The sequence below is a fragment of the Vombatus ursinus genome, unplaced genomic scaffold (genome assembly GCF_900497805.2).
Source record: "Vombatus ursinus unplaced genomic scaffold, bare-nosed wombat genome assembly UNPS02014778.1, whole genome shotgun sequence".
NCBI classification, from domain to species: Eukaryota; Metazoa; Chordata; class Mammalia; order Diprotodontia; family Vombatidae; genus Vombatus; species Vombatus ursinus.
In genome coordinates, this window is record NW_020954556.1 from 51,053,555 (window position 1) to 51,075,553 (window position 21,999).

Consider the following 21,999-nt stretch of genomic DNA (forward strand, 5'->3'; position numbering starts at 1 on the left):
ATAAAATGAACTGGGGAAGGCTATGGCAAATCACTCCAGTATCTTTGCTGAGAAAACCCCAAATGGGGTCATGAAGAGTCAGACCACTACTAAACAACAACAATGTATGATGACTTTTCCATGAAAGGGGACATCAGAGTCACCATAAAGAATATGAATGAATGGAAAAGGAAGTGAATTGATTCCATAGCAAGAGCAAAGGCGGGACAGCACAGGTACTGCAACGAGGCCCTCCAACACCTTGGGATGATTTAGAGAGAGACATAGACACGAATTCTAGTCCTTTCCCCTCTGTTGATTATTTCCAATTTATCCTGTTGATACAGGACCTAGTTTATACATAGTTGTTTACATTTCATCTGCCTCAGCAGACTGTGAGCAGTCCCCTTGAGAGCAGGATTATTTTTTGACTCTCTTTTTATCCCCAGCATTTATCACAGGGGCTGGCATACAGCAGGTACTTCATTTATTATTTATCTATTATTTATAAAATGTGTATCGACTGATTGACAGGAATCTCCAAGATAAGAGGGGGGTGCTGCTTACAATCTGTAGCAGTGGAGGGAAATACCTATAGTGATTATAGGTATTATAATGGATATAAATTATATATCTATATTGTAGATGTAAATTAAAGTATTAATATATGATAGATATCTATAGATACCTAGAGATAGAATACAGATATCTATAGATGGACAATATATATGAAATTATCAATCTATTAAATATCTGTAAATTTATCATCTATAAAAATGATAGATATTTTTATAGATCTATTGATAAAGATAGATGATAGAGGTATCCATCATAGATACATCATATTGTACATGTATAGACTATATCAAATTGTTTACCATCTTGGGGAGGGGGAAGGGAAGAGAAATAGGGAGAAAAATATTGGAACTCAAAATCTTATAAAAATGAATGTTGAAAACTAAAAAAAAAATAGATCATAGATTTATCTAAATATTTATAGTATTGTAATTCAAAACTTACCAAAAAGCATCAGATACCCAGGGACTATATTCTAACTTCCTATTACATTAAGTTTCAGAAATGAAGCTTTTAGAAAAGACAAGAAAATAAATAAAATTAAACCTGACAATCAGACTAACTTAATACACTATGAGAAGGAAAGGGTACTGTGGGGGCGGTACCCACAGTGTAATAATTACCCAGGAAGGAAACCGATGAAGTGGAGGAGTTGGAGGTTTGCCTCCAGCTGCCTTTTTTGCAACTGAATCACATACTTCTGAATCTTCTGAACAAGGTGCTTCAAGGGAGTCATAGGAAAACACTCCATCATCATAACCAACATCCATATTTTCTACGATCTCTGTGCTATCTCCATCAACCAGATCGATATCTGTTTCCTGAGGTTTGAGGGGTCGGATCATGCTTATGGCGTTTCTGTTTCTGCCAAACATTCGGTCAGAACTTAACTGGGGCTGACTCAAGTGTCTTTTGGCCAAAGCAACACTTATACTGAAAACATTAGGAATCCTTAACTTTGCAGGGGGCAGATTTGAGGAAGGATGGAACGGCATCGAATGCTGATGTCCTTCAGTGGGCAGCAGGCTAGGATTCTTGGGGGCTAACGCTGGGGTTAAAATAGGACTTGGGGTGTTGGTTTCACTAGATGAAGATGAATAATCCAGTCTCTGGCACTGAAATTTCTTGTGCAGTTCATCTGAAAAACCATCTTTCCCTTTTTTACTCCGTGATTCACAATTTCCTTTTCCACTTATACTGTTCTGAGCCTTCCATTGTGCTTCCTGTTGCCAGGAATATAACTTCTTGTGCTCAGTTCTCTTAATGCCAAAACTCTCTTCCTCAAATAAAGAACTGCTGTCATCAGATGCTGTCAAATACATTTCACTTCCCATTCTGCTGTACCTGGTACTGTCCTCTGAAGTATGACTAGAAAGGGTAGAGTCACACCTGGATTTGGACCTTTCTTTGCTTTCTTCTTCCTCATCAGAACTCCAGTCACTTACGGTGACACAGGAATTCTTTGATGTGTCTTTGACGCCATCTACACCTTGGAGGGTGTAACTTGCCTTTGTTGCCCCATTCTGTTCCAAGCTACAGGAGTTTTGCTGTAAAGACCTCTGACCTTTGTTGTGTTCTTGTACTTGGTTACCAAGGGAAGTTTCTGGGATGTCCATTTCTAGAAAAGAAAACATCAACTTGGCGAGATGCTTTAAATAAGCTTGTCTATTTGTAAACTGTTTTTTTCTATAACTACTCTTCAATAACTTTCAATTTGGTACAAATATAGTCACTCTAAATTAAACTTGGTTATTCTTCTTTACATAAGCTTGTAAATTATGCCATTTAAAGAAAACATCACTTCCAATCACATGGAAGAACTGCCACAGTGAAGGAACGAGGTGTAAAAGAAAGCTTTCATGCAGGAGATAAGCTAATAAGAGATTCAAAATACAGGCCTACATTTAAAAGTAAATAACACTAGGCAATAAATACCTTCTACATGATTTCCTTCTGGGAACTCAGGTTCTTTAGACGATATCTTGCTTATTTCTTCTGATTTAATTACTTGCTGAGGACTCTTTGCTCTGGATAAAAAGCATCCGAAAGTCAAACTGCTTAGGCGCTGGCCTTCTGAAGGCTTTGGTGGGGAGGCAGTGGACAGTTTCTTCCCTTGAACTTCTGCAATTAAATAATTGAGAATGATCATATGTCCTTCTAACAGACTGCACATGAGTCCAAAACATACACCATTTGGATAACTCTCTTCGCTATGTAAGAAAGTAAAAAGTCAAAATTTCATTCTTTATCCCAGAAGACGCCATAATGTCAAAGACCACCTACAAAAAATCATGTAGCCTATGAGAAAATGCTGTATTTCTAAATTGTCATATGTTCAAAATGTGCTTTTTTAAAGTTTAGAGGTAAAGAATGTGGCCCCTTTATAAAATGTTGGCCCAGACATAAAAGTAGATTAGAACCTGCCAGTATAAGCTGCAACCACATAGGAACATTAAGACCAGCAGTGGGAGTGGAACCTGCTTACTCAATAATGCTAGCATCTGAGGATAGGAGAGCAAGGGCGAAGGAGTGATTGACATCTTGGCTGCCAAGATAACCTAGAGAGAACTGGATTCAAAGTGGAAGCAAAATCTTCTACTGAAGTCCTAACACAATGCCTCATTGTGGCACGGAGGTAATGCCAGATTCTCAAAGTTATGCCAGTAAAGTGCAAATTCTTGCAGGCCCTACCAAGCTGAAAGATGTCCACTGCAGGCTTTGTGATGGATTGATTGCTGTCCAAGACCCATCAATAAGTTGGTTGTATGATGGTTTATTTTTTTACTCTTAGAAACTGACAAACCAAAGAGAGATTATGAGCTCTATTAGAGAAGGAAACCAATGAAACCATAGATGTTTCAAGCACCAAAGTATTGTGGAAAAATATCACAGGGTGCACAGGTAGACACCATGTTATCAACTTCTAAATCCTATGAAGGAGGCAGATGGAACAGGTTGATTTACTCTGTCATGAAGGCAGACACTCTAAGCTGCCTCTCTACAGAAAATAGGAGAGAGAGACAATAAGATAAGCATTCTCCAGCTGAACTCGGAGTTAGAAACACTAGGCTTTAAATGCTGCATCAAGCATTTAACTGTGTGATTCTGGACAAGTCACTGACCCTCTTTCTCTCTGCCTCAGTCTTCATCTCTAAAATGAAAGGAATGGCCTCAATGCCCCTAAAGGTACTCTAAATCTATGATCTCATGATTAGGAAGGCATCTAATCATGAGCTTGACTCATCAGCAATGGCAGGCAGCACACCATAGTTTGCTAAGCACTTAAACTACTTTTCCATTTTGTCCCCAAGAGGATACTTCTCCTCCTACCCTTGGCAGCTCCCTTTTATGTGCTGTCTTCCCCTATTAGAATGGAAGCTCCTTGAGGGCAGGAACTGTCTTTTTCATTGTATTTGTATTTTGGTACTTAACACAGTGTCAGACCCACAATAAGCACTAAATAAATGCTCTATTTATCTATCTGTCATTATCAGAAAAGTTTCCAAGGAATTTATACCTTTGCTCTGGGAGAACTCCCAGAAGTCTAACTAACTTAAATGTACGTTGATAATAACTTAAGGTAATCAAGAGGGTACCACAAAACATCTACATATTTTAATTGTGATTATTCATTTAAATTTGTCAAAGGATCACAGATTTAGAGCTGAAAAGGACCTTTTATGTCACCTAGTCCACCTCCCCGTTTTATAGTTGTGGAAACTGAGGCAAAGAAAGATCAAAGGATGTGGCCAATGATACACAGGTAGTAAGTACCAGAGTCATTTCTTTCTTTCTTTTTTTTTTGGCTAGGCAATGGGGTTAAGTGACTTGCCCAGGGTCACACAGCTAGTAAGTGTTATGTGTCCGTGGCCGAATTTGAACTCAGGTTCTCCTGAATCCAGGGCTGGTGCTCTATCCACAGAGCTACCTAGCTGCCCCCAGAGTCATTTCTTAAACTAGCACTCTTACTCTAAAATCCAAGACCCTTTCCACTGCTCCACATGCCTCCATCTAGCTCTGTTAGAGATAGTTCTTCCATACACACACACACACACACACCCCAACATATACATATATGTGTGTGTGTGTGTATATATATGTGTGTGTGTATATATATATATATATGTTGCAACAAAGAGTACAGTTTTTGTTTTAAAAAAGACAATATTGACTAGATCAGGAGTTTTATCCTGTCTTACCTGTGATTAGGAAGGATACCTTAGGTAAAATATTGCATATACTACGAGATGTGGTCAGTGTATTGCTTGGTTTTGCTCAAATACTTTTTCTTTATATCCTTTTCACTCCATAATAGGGATTAGCTTTCTAGGTAGGTGAAAGGGGGAAGAGATATATTCAGAAATAAATGTAACATGTAAAAATTATGTCAAAAATAAAATTAAAAAAAGAAAATTAATGAGATTGAAAAAGATGTATGGTTATATAATACCTGAATTTTACACTGAAATTGCATTTTGAGAATGAAAAAAAGGACTGAATTAATGAATGTTTTTAAAATAAGTTAATTTTTTTAAAGGAAGGGTACTTAGGCCAAGGTGGCCTAAGTTTTTAATAGTTACCAATGGTACCTGGTAGATAACTACCAGAAGTAGAAGTAAAACATCTTAGAAAGAAATAATCAGCATTTAAGAGGAATCTCTATCAAATCTAACCTATTTCAGTAATAGCAAATGGCACATTCATCCCTTAAAATTTAATCCTGGAATCTTAGGCTAAACATTGAATCAGATGCTTTCTATTATGCGGGTAGAATATATATGTGTTTATGTGTGTGTGTGTGTGTGTATTCACACACACACACATATATACATACATATCTGTGTACATGTATGTGGATGTGTATATGTATGTATCTTCCAATCCATCCCTCACACTAGAACTTATATATTCAAATTAGTGATTTGCTCAGTTACCCGTATATATTTTGTCAATGGCTCTGCATTGCTGAAAAATTGCAGCTCTTTTCACTTTATGTCATCATGTCTGAAACCAAACTCAACATTTTACTTAGTCCTTCCTGACTTTCCTATTTCTATCAATGGAACTAACGTCATCTCAGTCACCCAAGTTAGAAAATTCTGAGTTATTTTTGACTTCTGTCTCTCCCTCATCCCACATTCTTTCTTTTTTTTCCATTTCCACTGCAACCACCTTTCCTGAACTATTGCAATAGCTTCTAACTGGTCTCCTTATCTACAGTTTCTGCCTTCCTCCAATACATCCTATGTACCATCGCCAGATTTAGCTTCTTACAGTGGAACTCTAATTATATTATACCTTACTCAAAAACCTTTAGTGGCTACTCATTAATTACTGAATAAAGTATAAATTCCTCTATCTGGCATTCAAGGTCATCCATAATTTGCACCCAGCAAAGCGCACCATATCTTCTCCTTCTTTGAATCACACATGGTATCTAGCTCAGCACATTCTTTCATTCATTCATTAAACAAATGTTCACTAAGTACTAGGTGGCAAGGCATCTTGCTAGACACTGAAAATACAATGAAAAAATGAAATAATCTTGGCCCTCAAGGAATTTACATTCTATTGTACATAGAACAGGGAGATACAACATGTACACAAGTAAATAAAACTATATGAATTAATTCAAGGTCATCTCATGGAAGAAACTGCTACTAACTGGGTAGATTAGGAAAGACATCATTTAAGAGGAGGAGGGCTTTTAAGGAAGTTAAATATTCCACAGGGAAGAAATGAGGCAAGAGTGTATTCCAGACATGGCAGACATGTATAGAAAAGGCACAAAAGAAGGACTTAGAATGTTGTATATGGGGAAAAGCTAGGAAACCACTATGATTGGAACAGAGTAGATAAAGGGGAATAACCTGAAATAAGGTGGCAAAGGTAAGTGAAAGCTAAATTGTATGTGGAGAGGAGAAGGAGAGTAGGTAACAGGGAGGTGGATGTTAAGTGACAGGGTGACGATTTTATATGATGTATGTATGTATATGTGTGTGTGTGTGTGTATACATACATATACATATTACATAGAGTGTTGGACTTAAGGTCAGGAAGACAGGAGTCCAAATCCAATCTCAGACACTTTTTGGCTGTATGTGTGACATTAGGCAAGTTATTTCTACTGTCTAAAACTCAGTTTCCTCATCTGTAAAATGTGAATGAAAATTGCATCTGTTGCAAGGATCAAATGAGATAACACAAAATGCTTTTCAAACCTTAAAGCACTATATAAATGTTAGCTACTATCTAAATTCTAGTTCTTATCCTAGAATCAATGGAAAACCATTCAGGATTTTTAGAGGGAGGTGGTCAAACCTGTGTTTCATGAATAACTACTTTGCAGCTGAGCAAGGAATAGATTGGAGAGAGGAGAAAATGGAGGCAGCAATAGCCTGTCAACTAAGTGGATAGAGCGCTAGGCCTGGAGTCAGGAAGAACTGAGTTCAAATTCAGCCTCAGACACTTACTAGCTGTATGACTCTGGGCAAGTCACTTAACCCTGTTTGCCTTAGTTCTTCCTCTGTAAAATGAGCTGGAGAAGGAAATGGCAAACCACTTTAGTATCATACCAAGAAAACCTCGAATGGGATTATGAAGTCACAAAGCACTTGCTATGTACCAGTCACTGTGCTAAGTGCTTGGGATATAAATACAAACAAAAACATAGTGCCAGCCCTCAGGGAGCTTACATTTTAGTGGGGTGGGGAAGAAATCACACATAAAAGGGAGTTGAAAAGCAGGGCAGTAGAGCAAAGTACCTGGTGTCACCAGATGTTACAGAAGCAGGATAGTTAAGACCTGGCCACTGTTTGGATATGGGAAAGAGAAGACTTAAGGATGATTTCAAGGTTGCAAATCTGGTTTACTAGAAGGATACTGTTGTTACCAACAAGTTTGGGTAGGTTTAGAAGAAGCATGAGTTTTGGGAGAAACATAATGAGTTTTGTTTCAGACATATTCAATTTGGGATACCTATGGGATATCCATGTGGAGGTTTTCTAAGTAATATGGGACTAGAGTTGAGGAGAGATATTAGAGGTAGATAAAGAGATCTGGAAATCTTCTGCATAGAGACAATCCCTAGACCCATGGGAGACAATAAGTTTGTGAAGGGAGAGCATATACAGATAGAAGAGTGCTCAGGATAAGGCCTTGAGAGATACTCATGTTCACTGGATGGAAGGAAGAAGAGGAGGAGGAGGAGGAGAAGGAGGATGAACAAGCAAAGGAGCCTGAGGAATGGTCAGAAAGGTAGGAGGAAAGCCAAGTAAGAGCAATGTCATGGAGGCCAAGGGAAGATGAGTAAATATTTGTTATGTTGAATTGATTGGAGTAGTAGAATTGATTGATGGCAGTAAATTTCATCCCTCCTTTGTGATGGGTTGGATTTGAAGAAATAGCCAAAACTCACTTAGAAGCAAGTCTGGCATGTAAGTCAAGTGCTCAAGCAGGATAATATAATTTTCCATCCAAAATGAGGTGCCACTAAAAAGGAATAAAAGCAATTTTCTTACATGGTTCACAAATTCATCTGAAGGCAATTCCAAAAGAGAATCTCTAAAAGGGTTTTGGGCCAGCGGTGGCATCTTTGGAGCATGGGTAGAGCCTCTCTTCTGCGTTGAAGAGCAACATTTAGTTTCATGAATGAGTTTGGGTTCATTTTTTTAAAAATTCATTCTCATTTTATGGTAACATTTTATTCACCATTCATTATGTCTAAAAGGTGCATAAGGATGAACAAGGGTTCTTTGTACCCACATACACCCAAACTCAGCTACCTTACTTTAAAAAAAAAAGCAGCCATGTACCTTGGAGTTTTGCCTGTATCGTTCTTATTTCTTCAGTTTGATTTTGGTTGATCAAACGGAGGTTCTGATTCTCCAATTCCAGCTGAAAGCACACAATGTAATTCAGTTCTAATTGGGTAACATTTCTAAAATGAACGTGCAGATTACCACACTTAGACAACATGGAATACCTCATTACTCTCAGCCTGGATTTGAATAAGCAAAGGCAAAAAACAAAGGCTAAACAATTTATCAGGTGAAATTGATCAACACAGACTGTCAACTTAGAAAATTACGGTCTCAAATTCTCTCCTTCTTTTTTTCCTCTAAACAGATTTATCTCAGTGATCCAGATAATTGCCCTAACTCTCCACTTGACTGTACCTCTATGAACATCGGCATTGTAAAATTAAATAGTACTGAAAGGATTTTTACCACTTAATTTATCATATAAGCTAAACATTTTCCAATATTCAGATGCATAAAACATCAATATCATATTATGTACTTACAAGTTCTATAATTCATATAAATGTTATTTATAATTAACTCATTAGGACTCTGACATTCTCAATGACAACTTGTCAAACTTATGTTCGATAATATTTTTTTTTTAATTTGGGAGAAGCCATTGAAATTTAGTCTCTCCTTCACAAATTTACCAAAAGACAGCAGCACCACCAGCTGACCAGAATTTTGCATTTCATTCAGAATCACCTCATTTTTCTGTGACTTATCTCTTCAAAAGAAGTAAAAATTCAAACTAAATACCTCTTGTAGTTTGACAGTCACCCATTCTTTAATCTTGGCTGCTTTCTCTTCTATTATTCTAGCTTCTTGTATTCTCAATTGTTTCTGAAATCACATGAGCAATTCATCAATGAGATGAAAACACAAACATCCCAATCTAGGAAGCAATAGAAAGAATTAGAGTGAGGAGCCTTGGTTTGTATTTCCAATTTTGACACTAATTAGCTGATAGACTCCGGAGGAGTCATCTGACCTCTCAAAGTCTCAGTTTCTTCATCTCTAAGATGGGAATAATATTTGCACTACTTACCTTCACAGGATTGTTGTAGGAAATGTGCATGATAAACCACAAAATCTGAATTGTTTTTATTCATATCACAAGCCGTTGTATTTTGAGCCTCCTCTTACTGGTAGTAGAACAATTATATCTTACTGTTTACACTATAAGGAAGGCACTTTTTGGGAGAATGTTCATAATATATCCACAATAATTCCTGGTAGATTGACTTACAAAATGTTTTTTTATCAGTCATTTTAAACAATTCCCTTTTGTCTTGTGTATGTGTGTATATACATTTATATATACATACATATAATACCTATCTATATCATACATCTATACATGTTCATGTATATGTGTGATATAGATACAGGGATATATGTATGAATGTGAATATATACATATGATATATCATATCAATCTATATAACATATGCATATATCTCATATGGATAGATATGAATATGCATATGTATATATGTGTGTAGGTATGTATGTAATAAAAGTGATGTGGGGAACCTCCTGATCTGTTAGATGAAGGTACTTCCCATTGGATGGGGAATGGGCTCTGGTTCCTTTCTTTATGTAGGACCTGTTCTGATCCTTTCCTGAAGGACATGCACCTTGTTGAAATGACACAGCAGTTCCTAATTGGTCACAAGTGACGGATGATGGTGTCGAAGATGACTGATCATAGAGTCTGGAGGAACTGAGGAGAAACAGACCGTTCCCTTGTATTTCCAGCAAGGGGCTCGTGGGCAGGGTGGCGGGGGGAGGTAAGGAATTTCTCTCCTTTCCTCTTCCCCAGCAGCAATGGCAGCTACAAGCCCATGGAATGCCCTCCCTCCTCATCTCTGCCCACTGGTGTCTCTGCCTCCCTTCAAGTCCCAGATAAAATGCCACTTTCTATAGGATCCCCCTTAATGCTGATGCCTTTCCTGTGTTAATTATTTCCTATTTATCCTGTCTATGTTTTGTTTGTACATAGCTATTTCCATGTTGTCTCCTCCAATAGATTGTAAGCTCCCCCAGAGCAGGAATTCTCTTTTTCTGTTTTTCATATCCCCAGCACTAAGCACATCCTGGCACACAGTAGGCACTTTATTCACTAAATGACTGATATGGAAGACTATGGGCTTCCTAGACTATCTTAAGGCCTTAGATTCATTTCTTTTTTTTACTTGGCGTTCAGAGCCCACTTTTGATACTTACTACCTACCTATGTGACCTTGAAGCAAGTCACTGACCTTCCTGGGCCTCAGTTTCCTTATCTATAAAATGAGAAAATTTGATTAGATGGCCTCTGAGGTCCTTTTCATCTCTAGATCTATGGTTGTGATTAATGTAATTGCTACCTGCTGAATTGGTAACACGCCAAAGGCAGGCAAATGTGTAGGGGTTCTAGGTGTCATATTTTAGGAAGGACGTTACTAAAAAGGAATATCCAGAGCACATTAATTGGTATTCTGAGGGGACTAGAGAACATGCCATCAGCTAAAGAAGCTTCAGTCTGGAACAGCCTCAGGGGGTGCATGATAGCGGCATTAAAATAGTTTGTAGTCTGGTCATGTAAAAGAGGGATTAACCCAGAGAGTAGAAGTAGGAGCAATGAGTAGAAGTTGCAGTGAGGCAGATTTATTTTTAATTTAGGAGGAAAAAAACTTTTTTGAACAATTAGAGCGGTCCTGAAAGATGAAATGAGTTCCCTCAGAACATTAGGGAAGGTGGACAGCCAGAGAAAAAGCATCTGCCTCGAATCTAGGACTTTAACTGGGAAAGCAGGTTCTAGAAGGCCTGAAATATCTAGCAGTGAACTAAAAACCACAGGTTAGACATCCAGAGAATGATTCAGCATCTCACCGCATTGAGACAGGGCTAAAGCATAGGGACACATATGTATGCACACAGTGCCCCCCTCTCCCCTGCTCTGTCTCTCCTTCTCCCCTTCTCTAGATACATACATGTGTGCATGCGTGCGTGTGTGTGTGTGTGTGTGTGTGTGTGTGTGTATGTGTGTGATTCAAGAGCTGGGGGGGGAACTAAGAAATACTAAGGTCTAGAGCCTACATTTTTGAACAAAGGAGTAGGATGGGCTTTCAGGCTTCTTCTATAAGCTTTCTTCTTTGTTTATTATTTTAATCCTCAGCATGTTTCCCTGAAGTGCTTAGTAGTAAAACTCTTACAACACAAGTAAGGATTGTATGCTGTTTTCAGGGCACAGGTCAGGAGAAGAAAATTCTTGGGTCTTCTCCTACAGGCAAAGCTAGGAAGCTTAGGAAACCCATATAAGGGGGACAGGAAGTAAAGTAAGCCAAGGCCTGGGGTTTTCTGGTAAAAGAAAAATGGGGGTCTATAGCACCACAAAGGCTAGAAACAAAACAAAACAAAAAACTGAATGTCAAGTCTATTTTCAAACTAATCCTTTCACTGCCTCCATATTGCCAGGAAAGGCAAAAAAGTGAGAAGAGGTAGTCAAGAAACAAGTCAGAAATAAAAACATACACAGCTATTTCTAGATACAATAAGAACTACTCTCACTGCAAAATTCAGAAGTGAAAACACCAAATCTAAAAGAAAAGTACACCATTTTGGAAGTTTCTTAAAGAAAGACTAGTTTTGAGAGATATTTAAAAAAGTAATACAGAAAAGGATCAACTTTATTCTTACAAGTAGTAGAATTTTAAAGTGAGTACACTGAAAAAATTATCATTAAAATGATATGAATCTTTAATATGATTTTCTTTAAATGCAAACACTGGCAAATAAAACCAATATAGGAATAACAGATGTTCGCTACAAACATACGTAATGAAGAACATATTCTAGAACCTTTCCAATTTCTTAATGGATCACAGATTTAGAGATGGAAGGGATCTCAGAGAGATGGGGCCATAAGGTCGTAGCTATGGAGCAATAAGGCTGGAAGGGAGAAGAGGTTATTTAATACTGTCCCCCCCATTTTTCTGATGGGGAATCTGTGGCCCAGAGAAGGTGAAGGGACTTACCCAAGAGATTCACACAGGGGTTCTCTGACTATAAACCTCTCACTCTTTATACAATGTTTCCATGAAGCAGTACATTTCATACTATAAATTAGAAGTGAAAATCCTAAACAAAGTTTTGTTTAAAAAAAAACCAACTATTTCTACAGAAAAGGTCTATAATAATAAATGTCTTCTTCTTTTAAAAATTTTCTTCTTTTAGGGGCAGCTAGGTGGCACAGTGGATAGAGCACCGGCCCTAGAGTCTAGAAGACCTAATTTCAAATCCCACCTCAGACACTCGACACTTACTAGCCGTGTGACCCTGGGCAAGTCACTTAACCCCAACTGCCTCACAGGAAAAAAAAATTTTCTTCTTTTAGAAAGAAAAAAACCCACAATCAGAAACCCCAAAACTTATGAAGTTTCTCTGCATTCAATGTGTGTTTGGTATTACCTTAGGGCTGCCCCACACTTAAGGACAAGAAAATCCCATTTTTCTTAAAAGTTTATTTTTAACAATATTTACTAATACATATAATGTTCTTTCACCGACTGAAATCAAACCCATCATTTTCAACCTCAGTTTTCTCACCAGCATATAAAAAGGAATATAGGTTTCTTCTTTCCTGTTCTTGGGGACGGCGAATAAAGAAATTCATTCATCCATACTGGGCACTTGGCTGATAGAATTCTGATTGCTAACCTGTTCTTCAAGTTGGAGTTCCAAGTTCTGTATGACGTCATCCTTTTCCTGGAGTAGAGTCTCCAGATCTTGACACTTTTTATATAATCTGGTCTCAGCTTCACTCGTTTGAATATTAGCTGCTTTTAATTTCTCCTCCATAGCCTGTACCTAATTAAGGTGAAACATGAAAGATTTTACTTGGACCATCCATATATATCCATATATATCCTTACAACAAAGGTTATTATTGTATTACACTTCTAATCTTACTCTTACATGGAAATGGTTAATGATAACAACAATAATAGTAAACAAAGGCTAGCATTCCTATAGCACTTTGAAGTTTGAAAAGGACTTTACCTATGATAACTCATTGGATCCCCAAAAGATCCCTATGAGACAGGTATTATTGTTTTATTATTATTATTATTATCATCCCTATTTTACAGATGAAAGAAACTGAGGCACGTGGAGGGTAAGTGACTTGCCCAAGATCACATGACTAAATAAACGTCTGTGGTAGGATCTGAACTCGGGTCTTCCTGATTCCAAGTCCCACACTCTATCCACTGCACCGCCTAATTGATTAATGGTTCCCAAAAAGTACTTCAAAGATACATGACCTCCATGTGAGTACAGATCTCAATCGTTCCATACTTTCTCATCTATGATTCTTATCCATATCCTTTCATAAATCCTCTACAGAAGATGCATTTAATGCATTGGAAGACCTTCCTTTTTTTGTATTTTAAAGTACACAAACCAGTAAAGCACTCAGGATCTCTTTGCCTCTTTTTGACTAGCCCATGTTTTTTTCCAGTCATATATAAGGGGAGAGTCATAAAGCAAAAAAAAAAACTTGGTGAGCTTCTACATCCTTAACCTTAGTACTAAATCTTTACAAAATGAGATTATTTTTGCAATACATAAGAATATATCTTGCTCTCTTAAATATTCCTAGTAGACTTCTGTCTTACAGAATTTGCACGATTACTGTGGCACTGAAAATACACATAACGTTTCCCCTTTAACATTTTGGAAAGACAAAAATGATTCTTCCTGAGTGTTGTCCTAATTTATTCATCATTTTAAAGGATAAAAATAGAAAATAGAAAAACATGAAAAAAAAATAGTTCAGGGGAAAGACAAGTTTGAGACTGGGTGAATCAACAAAATAAGTGAGTAGATCTGTTTAACAGGAAGTAGATTATATAAACAAAATAGAGGAAATAAAAGGAAAGAAGCTAAAAAGCCAAACATGAAAGAGACATAAGGTAGAAAGGAAGGAGATGAATGCCAACATCAAAGTATAGTTTTAGTCTTAGTGAAAGTATCAATAAAGAGTGTGGATTCCATCTGGATTTCCCCCCAGTGTCCTATCTGGTTACATTAAATAGCCGGGAAGGCCACATATCTATTTACTTGTGACTTGTGCCTGCCCACATTGTCTGATCGTGTGTGTACGCCCTCCCTCCTTCTCCTAAGCTGTGATTTTCATGGGAGTAGATGATTCTCAGCGAGAACCTCCTCTACCAATGACTTCGAGTCTTTGGGAGCTACCTGAAGGGCTTAGAACCTAATGCATCCAGATTTGTACAGCCAAGACATTAATTGAATTCCATAAGCACTTATTAAGCATTTACTATATTTAGGGGAAATCATTCTACAAGTAATTTTAAAATTAAAATGTTGCTATTTCTATCCTTTTGTTTCTCACATCCTTCCCAGCATTTCTAAGATAATAAACTTCATTTTCCCCCAACACTAAATAATGGGAAAAATGAAAGCCTTGGGAAGTGGGAAGGGGATATGGAAAAAGCTTCTAAATGCCATAAATGATCTCAAAAGAAGATGGGTAAGAAACTGACAGATATAAGAGAGAAAACTAAAACACAGAGGAAAGAGTTCCTCTTAGATGTTTATCCACAGAGTGATGCAGGAATATGATTTTTGAAATTTAGGGGACTGAAATGTAGAAAGGGGAGAAAATATAAAATACCCTGGGGGAAGGAGAAGCATGGTAGGGAGTAAAAGCAAAGAATCTCAAATAAAGCAATAAAAAACTACCTCTGGAAAATAAAATGAATGAATCCCTACTCAAGGCTCAAAAAATGTTTGGCAATTGGCTTGCTGGGGCTTATACGAGACAGGGAACTTGGGTTATTTTAGCTTTACAGCATGAATGCCACCTTTCATCCATGAGCTCTTTACAAATGTGAATTCATCTCAGAAGCCAAGGAAAAAAGTCCTATTCGAATGCCTACCCATAAGGCTGTATAACTTTCATAATAAAAGAATGAAGGAAAAGAAAACTGAGAGAAAAACATTCCAATAGTGATACCCTTAAGATTTCAACAGTTTATCCTGAGTTTGAGACTACAAAGACATCTTGAATATCATTTTGTCCAACTCCTTCACTGTCCAGATAAGAAAGCCCAAGTGTAGAGAGATAAGTGATTTGCCAAATGTCACAAAAGTAAATGGAAGAACTATGATCTGAATCGGTCCTTTAAGTCCAAATTCAAAGCTCACTACACTATGTTACAATGCCCATGTTGTGAGTTCAGCAACACTAAAGTCATCACTTCTAGTTAGCTTTCTGACATGACATGACAATGGGAGATGTACTCTCTCAGCCCATCAAAATCCAAGTAATATCTTAGATGACGTAGCCAATTGCATCCAGGGCATTCTCCAGCTATGAAGATAAGCAAGAGGAACTCACTCAAAGCCTTGAAGATAAATAGCAGCAGAAAAACCTGAAGTAAATGGCTGCAAAATGAACAGTCAAACCTAATAAGACTGGTTGTCTTCCAGAGAAATCTGTTTGCCACCTAAAATTACCCAGTCTGTGACACCGTGAGACGTCTTTAGGAATAACGACTCCAGAGGCATAAATAGCCATTCAGAGGGTATTTTTTTAAATAGTAGGGACGAGAAAAAGTTGGGAATTCCTATACTGATCAACTCTTGACAAGCTGGTTCTTAAGTATGAGGCTTTTGTTCCAGATAAGGCTACAAATGAAATCTTCTTTGAGCATATTTTTCAAGCCAGACCAAAGCCTTCACAGACATAAACAATCTTTCACACCATTGCCAGGAGCAAAGAAAATCCTCTGACAAGAATGGTTCTCACACTCTCATGAAGAACAGGCAGATCACCCGACCTGCCTCTCACAGAGTTCCATGCCATTCCTTGTTCCAAGAAGCCTGCATGTCAGGGCACTCTGAGAAATTGGGTGGCATTTTTGGATATGCTATCAGAATTACATCGAGCAAGGAAAAATCAGTTCAATTTATTTTTTTGGATGGCTTGAATTGCATGGTTATCTTAACAATTCAGAGCTTATATAAAGTAAAATCACAGACAAAACCAAATTGGATGTTAAATCAATTCCCAATCACCCACACATGAAATAGCCACAGGAGAGGGAGTATAAGCCCCTTTGCCTCCTGTTGGCTTCTTTTTTACTCTTTTTACTGACGTAACTGTTGCATCTATCCTTTCAATCAATTTATTAACAAGCTATTTAAATGCCTATCATGCCAGGCACTGAGCTTTCAACATAGGCCTTGTTGCCAACCCCTCAACCTATGGTGTTCCTTCAGTTTTCTAAAGCAGGCTTCAAGGCCCACTGTGATCCTAGATCCATTTTCTCTCTGCAGACGGTTCTAATGAAGGAAACAATGGATTGTTCACTTTTTAATCACCCATAGCCCTACTATCCTTATGAATTAACATGCATAATCAAAAATTCACTATATTTTCTGAGCAAATGGTGATAAGGCACTCCCTATGTACAAATTGCAAAAATATGAATATAAAGACTTATGATTATCCCAACATGTAAACTGCATTTAATAGAGTTTTCAACTTTAGATTATTTTCTATTTACTTAAGATTCACTGAAAGCTCATTACCCATTCCAATCACATTTTGATCACTATTTTTTTTTTGGCAAATTACTCTAGAATTTATGTAAGGAGGCCAGGATACTTCTCAGACAGGGGATAAGGGAATCAAGCATTATATAAAACAGGTTTCCATAAAATGGGAGATAGCAGAATATGCTAAAGTAATATGGTATTCTGGGTCATAGGGCTCTTAAACTCTTATTACGTATCATGAATGACTACAGGAACGGAAAGGTGAAACTGAGATAAAAGGGAAAAGAAAAATTCAATGGGAAAAAGAAAAAGGAGAGGGGAGAAGTAGCCCAAGACAAGCTCCAGGTGGCTGACAGGAAGGAGGAGGCCCAAAGCAATAAGGACACCCAAGGTGTACCTGGGATGGGAGTAGCCTTGAAATAACGATAATGAAAAAAACATCCACTTGGCAGTTTGCCTAGGATTAATCCTGTCTGGTATCAGATCAACCAAAGGGTATGTGCTCTATCCCTAGGAAGCTTATGGTGCTCCCTCAGTTTGGGCCACTCTCATACAAGTTTCTCATTCCATCCTCTGTGTTCCTCCTGTTAACAATGGCGAACGGTAGTCCATGTTGTTAATGACTGACCTTCTCACTGTTAACTGAACACATCCTTCACTTTGCTCACATCATTCTCTACACCCGGAGTGTTTGGCATCTGCTGAAATCCCTCCAATCCCTGAAGACTTAGTACAAAGGTCACCTCCTCCATGATGCCTTCCCTGATCCCTCCGGGGTGGGGGTAGGGGGTTCCTTGGCACTCTCATGGTCTCCTGCTTGTACATCTGGTTTGTATGTCTGTTGGAAGTTAAGCTCCTTGAGAGCAAGCATTAGTTTTTGCCTTTCTTTGTATCACTATCTTGCACACAGTAGAAGCTTAATAAATACTTACTGACTGACTACTTTGCAAACTTTAAAATGCTACGTAAATGTATATTATTACTTGTGCTGCTATCTTAATTGCAACTTCCTTTAGTGGAGAGACATTTCTTATACATTTCTGGAGTTCCCTTGGCTCCAGGGCAGAGATTTGTGCACAGAACTTAATAAATGTTTATTGAACTTGAATCATTAAAATTTCACTGGTAAAACATATGATCTTCTACACTTATAAAACCCTCACAGAGCACTTGGAGAGAATGTGCTTGTTAATAACATGGGGAAAACATAAAAGGCCAGAATGGAGCCGAACCAGTTTTAGCTGTCCCCTGTTTTAAGCCTCGAAACATTCCTCCATTGTTCATATAAATAAAGTTGTTCAAATTTCAGATGTGGTTCACTGAGAAAGGACAAGATGAATTTGAGTAACAGATAGGCCATAGTCCCATGGGCACTGTTAAAGATACAGCAAAATGTTCAGTCACTATAAATCATTAACATTTATTCAGTCCTGCAAAGGCCAAGAACCTGAAACAGCTCATACTTGAGAACTCATTCATTCTTTGTTCATTATTTCCTGTTAGCTTTAAAATTCCATTTAGGGCAATAAAGGAAAAGAATCCCTGCTAGAACATAACAGGATAAGAACCTTGCTTATTTAAATGTTATTCGAAGAGAACTGTGGATTTTGATTAGTTACAACAAAGAAGTTTTTCAATCCCTGACAGACTTTTAAAAAAAAAAAAGTTTTCATTAGGGCTGTGTATCTGAAACCACCAGTCATAGGGACTTGTTGCTCAGAAATGAAGCACAAGGAATTTGAGGCTGGATTGCAGAGAAAAACTTTACGTTTGACACATAAAAGCTTAGCTTAAGCTAAGAAGTTCTCATTGAATGAACTTTTCAAGGGAAGAAGTGGCAGACAGGTTTTAATTATTGAAGTTGGCTTCCCTTAGTGTCAAGTTAGGAATGCCTTTTAGTAAAATCCACTGAAGAACAGGAAAAAAAAAGTGGGGTGGGTAAGCAAAAAAGTCACTTAATTTAATCTTCTTTTGTTTTAGAAAAAGAATTCAAAATTTTTAATTTTAAATTAAAAACATAGAATAAAAAATTCTTAAATTAACATGATTTTTTAAAAAAGTTTTTGGATTTTTAGTATGGGCAGTAAAGTGAAAGAGGGAAACAAGAAAAGAATTAAGAAGCAAGGAAGGAATGGGGAAGAGAGAGAGAGAGACAATCAGAAAAAAAACAGGAAGCAGAAATAGAATCATAGTTAGGGTGGGACAACTGGGGTTTTTCCCTGGGACACTAAAATTTATAAGGCACAAAAATGTTTAATAGATTTTTATTGATAGCTTTCTCTCTTTCTCCCCTGCCTCCCAAGGTTCCATAATTTATAAACACTTTAAAAAAAGACAAGAAAAGAAAAAAACTCATCAGAACTGGTCAATACATTAAAAATATCTGACATTATATATAATGTTCCACCCCCACACCGCTGGGTGCCTTTGTAGAGGAGTGAGGGAGGTATCTTTTTATATCTGTGCTGTGGGGCCAATTGTGTTCTCTGTAATTTTAAGACACACAAAAATAAAATTATCATTTTAAGAGACTGTGCCATTTAAATTTTTTGTTCCATTTACATCTTGACTTTCACTCTTTCATCAGTGTGGGAACAAGTGTAGCACCTACTTAGTAAGAATAATTAAACCATTAAGTTACCAGATGGTAGGCTTCATCCTACAGCAGCATGAGGTAGGTGCTACCTGAGTGCTCCAACTCCTAAGGTGAAATCTCACCAAAATCTCTTGGGTTTCTATTTCCCCACCATGGAGCATTGTCCTAGAGTTCAGGGGTGGGGAACCTGTATCCTCGAGGCCACATGTGACCTCTAGGTCCTAAGTGTGGCCCTTTGAATGAATCCAAACTTCACAGAACAAATTCCCTTAATAAAAGGATTTGTTCTGTAAAACTTGGACTCAGTCAGAAGGCTACACCGAGGACCTAGAAGTCCATATGTGGCCTCGAAGTCACAGGTTCCCCACCCATGGTCCTAGACTCTCTCCCACCAAAGTCCTGGTGTGTGTGATCTCATCCCCCACAGGGAACTGATATCAAAGGATTTCCCCTATTACTCAATTGAACCTGCCTCTTTTACTCCTTGTATTATTTTCACGTAACACACAGTTGATTTGAGGGATGTTTGGTTGTATTTGCTCAGGGCATCAAAATCACTAGTTATAACCCTAGAAAAGAAAAATAGAGAGACACTCGGAGGTAGGCACAAATCAAATCAAATTATTTATTGTTTACTGACTTAATATAAAGGATCCTAGTAAAGGTTGGATGCTCTCAAGACAGATTCTCTACACACGAAAAAAATACAAAGAAGACACAAAGAAACACAGAGATAGAAACAGTAATAGGAAGGGATATACACACATACAGGGAGACCTAGAGAGAATTGGAGAGATACATGTACCGAATCATGAATACAGAAAGTTTCATGGAGTAACAGTCTCATGTTGTAAAGATATTGCCACTAAAGATAGCAATAGGAGAAGAACGCAATGGAGTTTTAAGCTCTGTGAGTCTCTACTCCACAGTCGGAAGTTAGTAAGGTGTGTGACTTTGAGCAAGTTGTATCATTGCTCTGGCTTCAGTTTCTCTAGCTGTAATATGTAGAGTTTGATCGTGAAGGTCCCTTCTGGCTTTAAAGCCTATGATGCTATGACTATTAAAGTCACGTTATATTTTTCACAACCATAGGCATAAATGGGAATATCATATCTTCTAAGGTACACATTCTATGGGTTCCATGAAATTAAGCTATATGACCAGATCCAGGCTGCATGCTTAAGTTCCTCACTTCTACTTTAATGTCTTACAAATAAAAATATGTGTAAGATAAAATTTAAGATCCATCTGGTTACTATGCCCCATTTAGTTAAGTTCACATTTTATCTTTCTGGGACAAGCTACCAAAGAAGTAAAGTTCCTGTTTATTGGTGGTTGTTCTTTTTTTTAATCTCTTCTCAAAACAATCCATATATACAAAAATGTGTATTGTGGTTCTTTTTGTATAAAGAATTGAAAACTAAGGGAATGCCTATCTATTAGGGAGAGATTGGCTAAACAAATTATGATATTATGCTGTAACAAATGATAAAATGGATTGTTTTAAAAAAACCTGGGAAGACTTGTATGAACTGATGGAGAGTAAAGTGAGCAGCACCAGAATAATTTATACAAGGACAACAACATTACAAAGAAAAATAACTTTGAAAGGCGTAGGAATTACAAATAATGCAGTGACAAACCATGGTTCCAAAAGACTGATGATGAAGTATGCGACCCACTTCTTGATGGAAGTGATGGACTCAAGATGCAGAATAAGCCATGTGCTTCAGATACAACCAACAAACACATTCGTTTTGCTCGACTAAGCAAACCCTTGTCACGGGGGTTTGTTGTTTGTTGGTTTGTTTTCCTTTTCTTTTTTTCCAATAAAGGAGTGGGGTGGAATCGTGATGGGGTGGGGACAGGGAGGGAGGGAAGGAGGGAGGGAAGGAGGGAGGGAGGGAGGGAGAGAGAGAGAGAGGGAAGAGAGGAGGGGAGAGGAGAGGAGAAAAAGGAAGGGAGGAAGGTATTTTTTTTTTTAATGCAGAGAAGAAAACAGGCCAGAAAGAAGCACAAGTAAGCAGGACAACTTTAAAAGCTAAAAGCTGAAATTATTACATACCTAAAAAGAAAAGCAAGCTGTACATAACAGAGACTTCCAGTTTCCTACAGAATCCTCTTTTTCTAGGGGCAGCTAGGTGGAGTAGTAGATAGGGTTTGGCACTTGGGACCCGAGTTCAAATCTGGCATTAGACACTTGAAACTTACCAGCTGTGTGACCCTGGGCAAATCACTCAACCCTGATTGCCTCACCAAAAAACCAAAAAAAAAAAACCAAAAAAAAAGGTTTTTTTTCTGTTCTACTATGTATATACAAACACTCATTTAATTTGGTGTTTAAGTTCAGAATAAAAAAAAATTTTTAATCCCTTCACCCTTACTAAATTTATGTTGTTATAATATAGAATCAAATTTTCACAAACAGTAGGGATGCACAGGATATAAAAGAGGGATGAGAATCAGCTT

General features: G+C 37.6%; 1 protein-coding gene across 2 annotated transcripts in view; it reads right to left on the reverse strand.

The window, feature by feature from the left end:
- PLEKHH2 (pleckstrin homology, MyTH4 and FERM domain containing H2) overlaps positions 1 to 21,999 on the reverse strand; it is a 121,786-nt gene that overhangs the window by 66,498 nt on the left and 33,289 nt on the right. For both annotated transcript variants that reach the window (XM_027865492.1, XM_027865491.1), the window contains exons 4-8: positions 13,065 to 13,214; positions 9,120 to 9,203; positions 8,370 to 8,451; positions 2,491 to 2,676; positions 1,179 to 2,173 (exon numbers count right to left, since the gene is read on the reverse strand). In XM_027865492.1, coding sequence (XP_027721293.1) covers positions 1,179 to 2,173; positions 2,491 to 2,676; positions 8,370 to 8,451; positions 9,120 to 9,203; positions 13,065 to 13,214 — 1,497 coding nt within the window. The remainder of the gene's footprint in view (positions 1 to 1,178; positions 2,174 to 2,490; positions 2,677 to 8,369; positions 8,452 to 9,119; positions 9,204 to 13,064; positions 13,215 to 21,999) is intronic.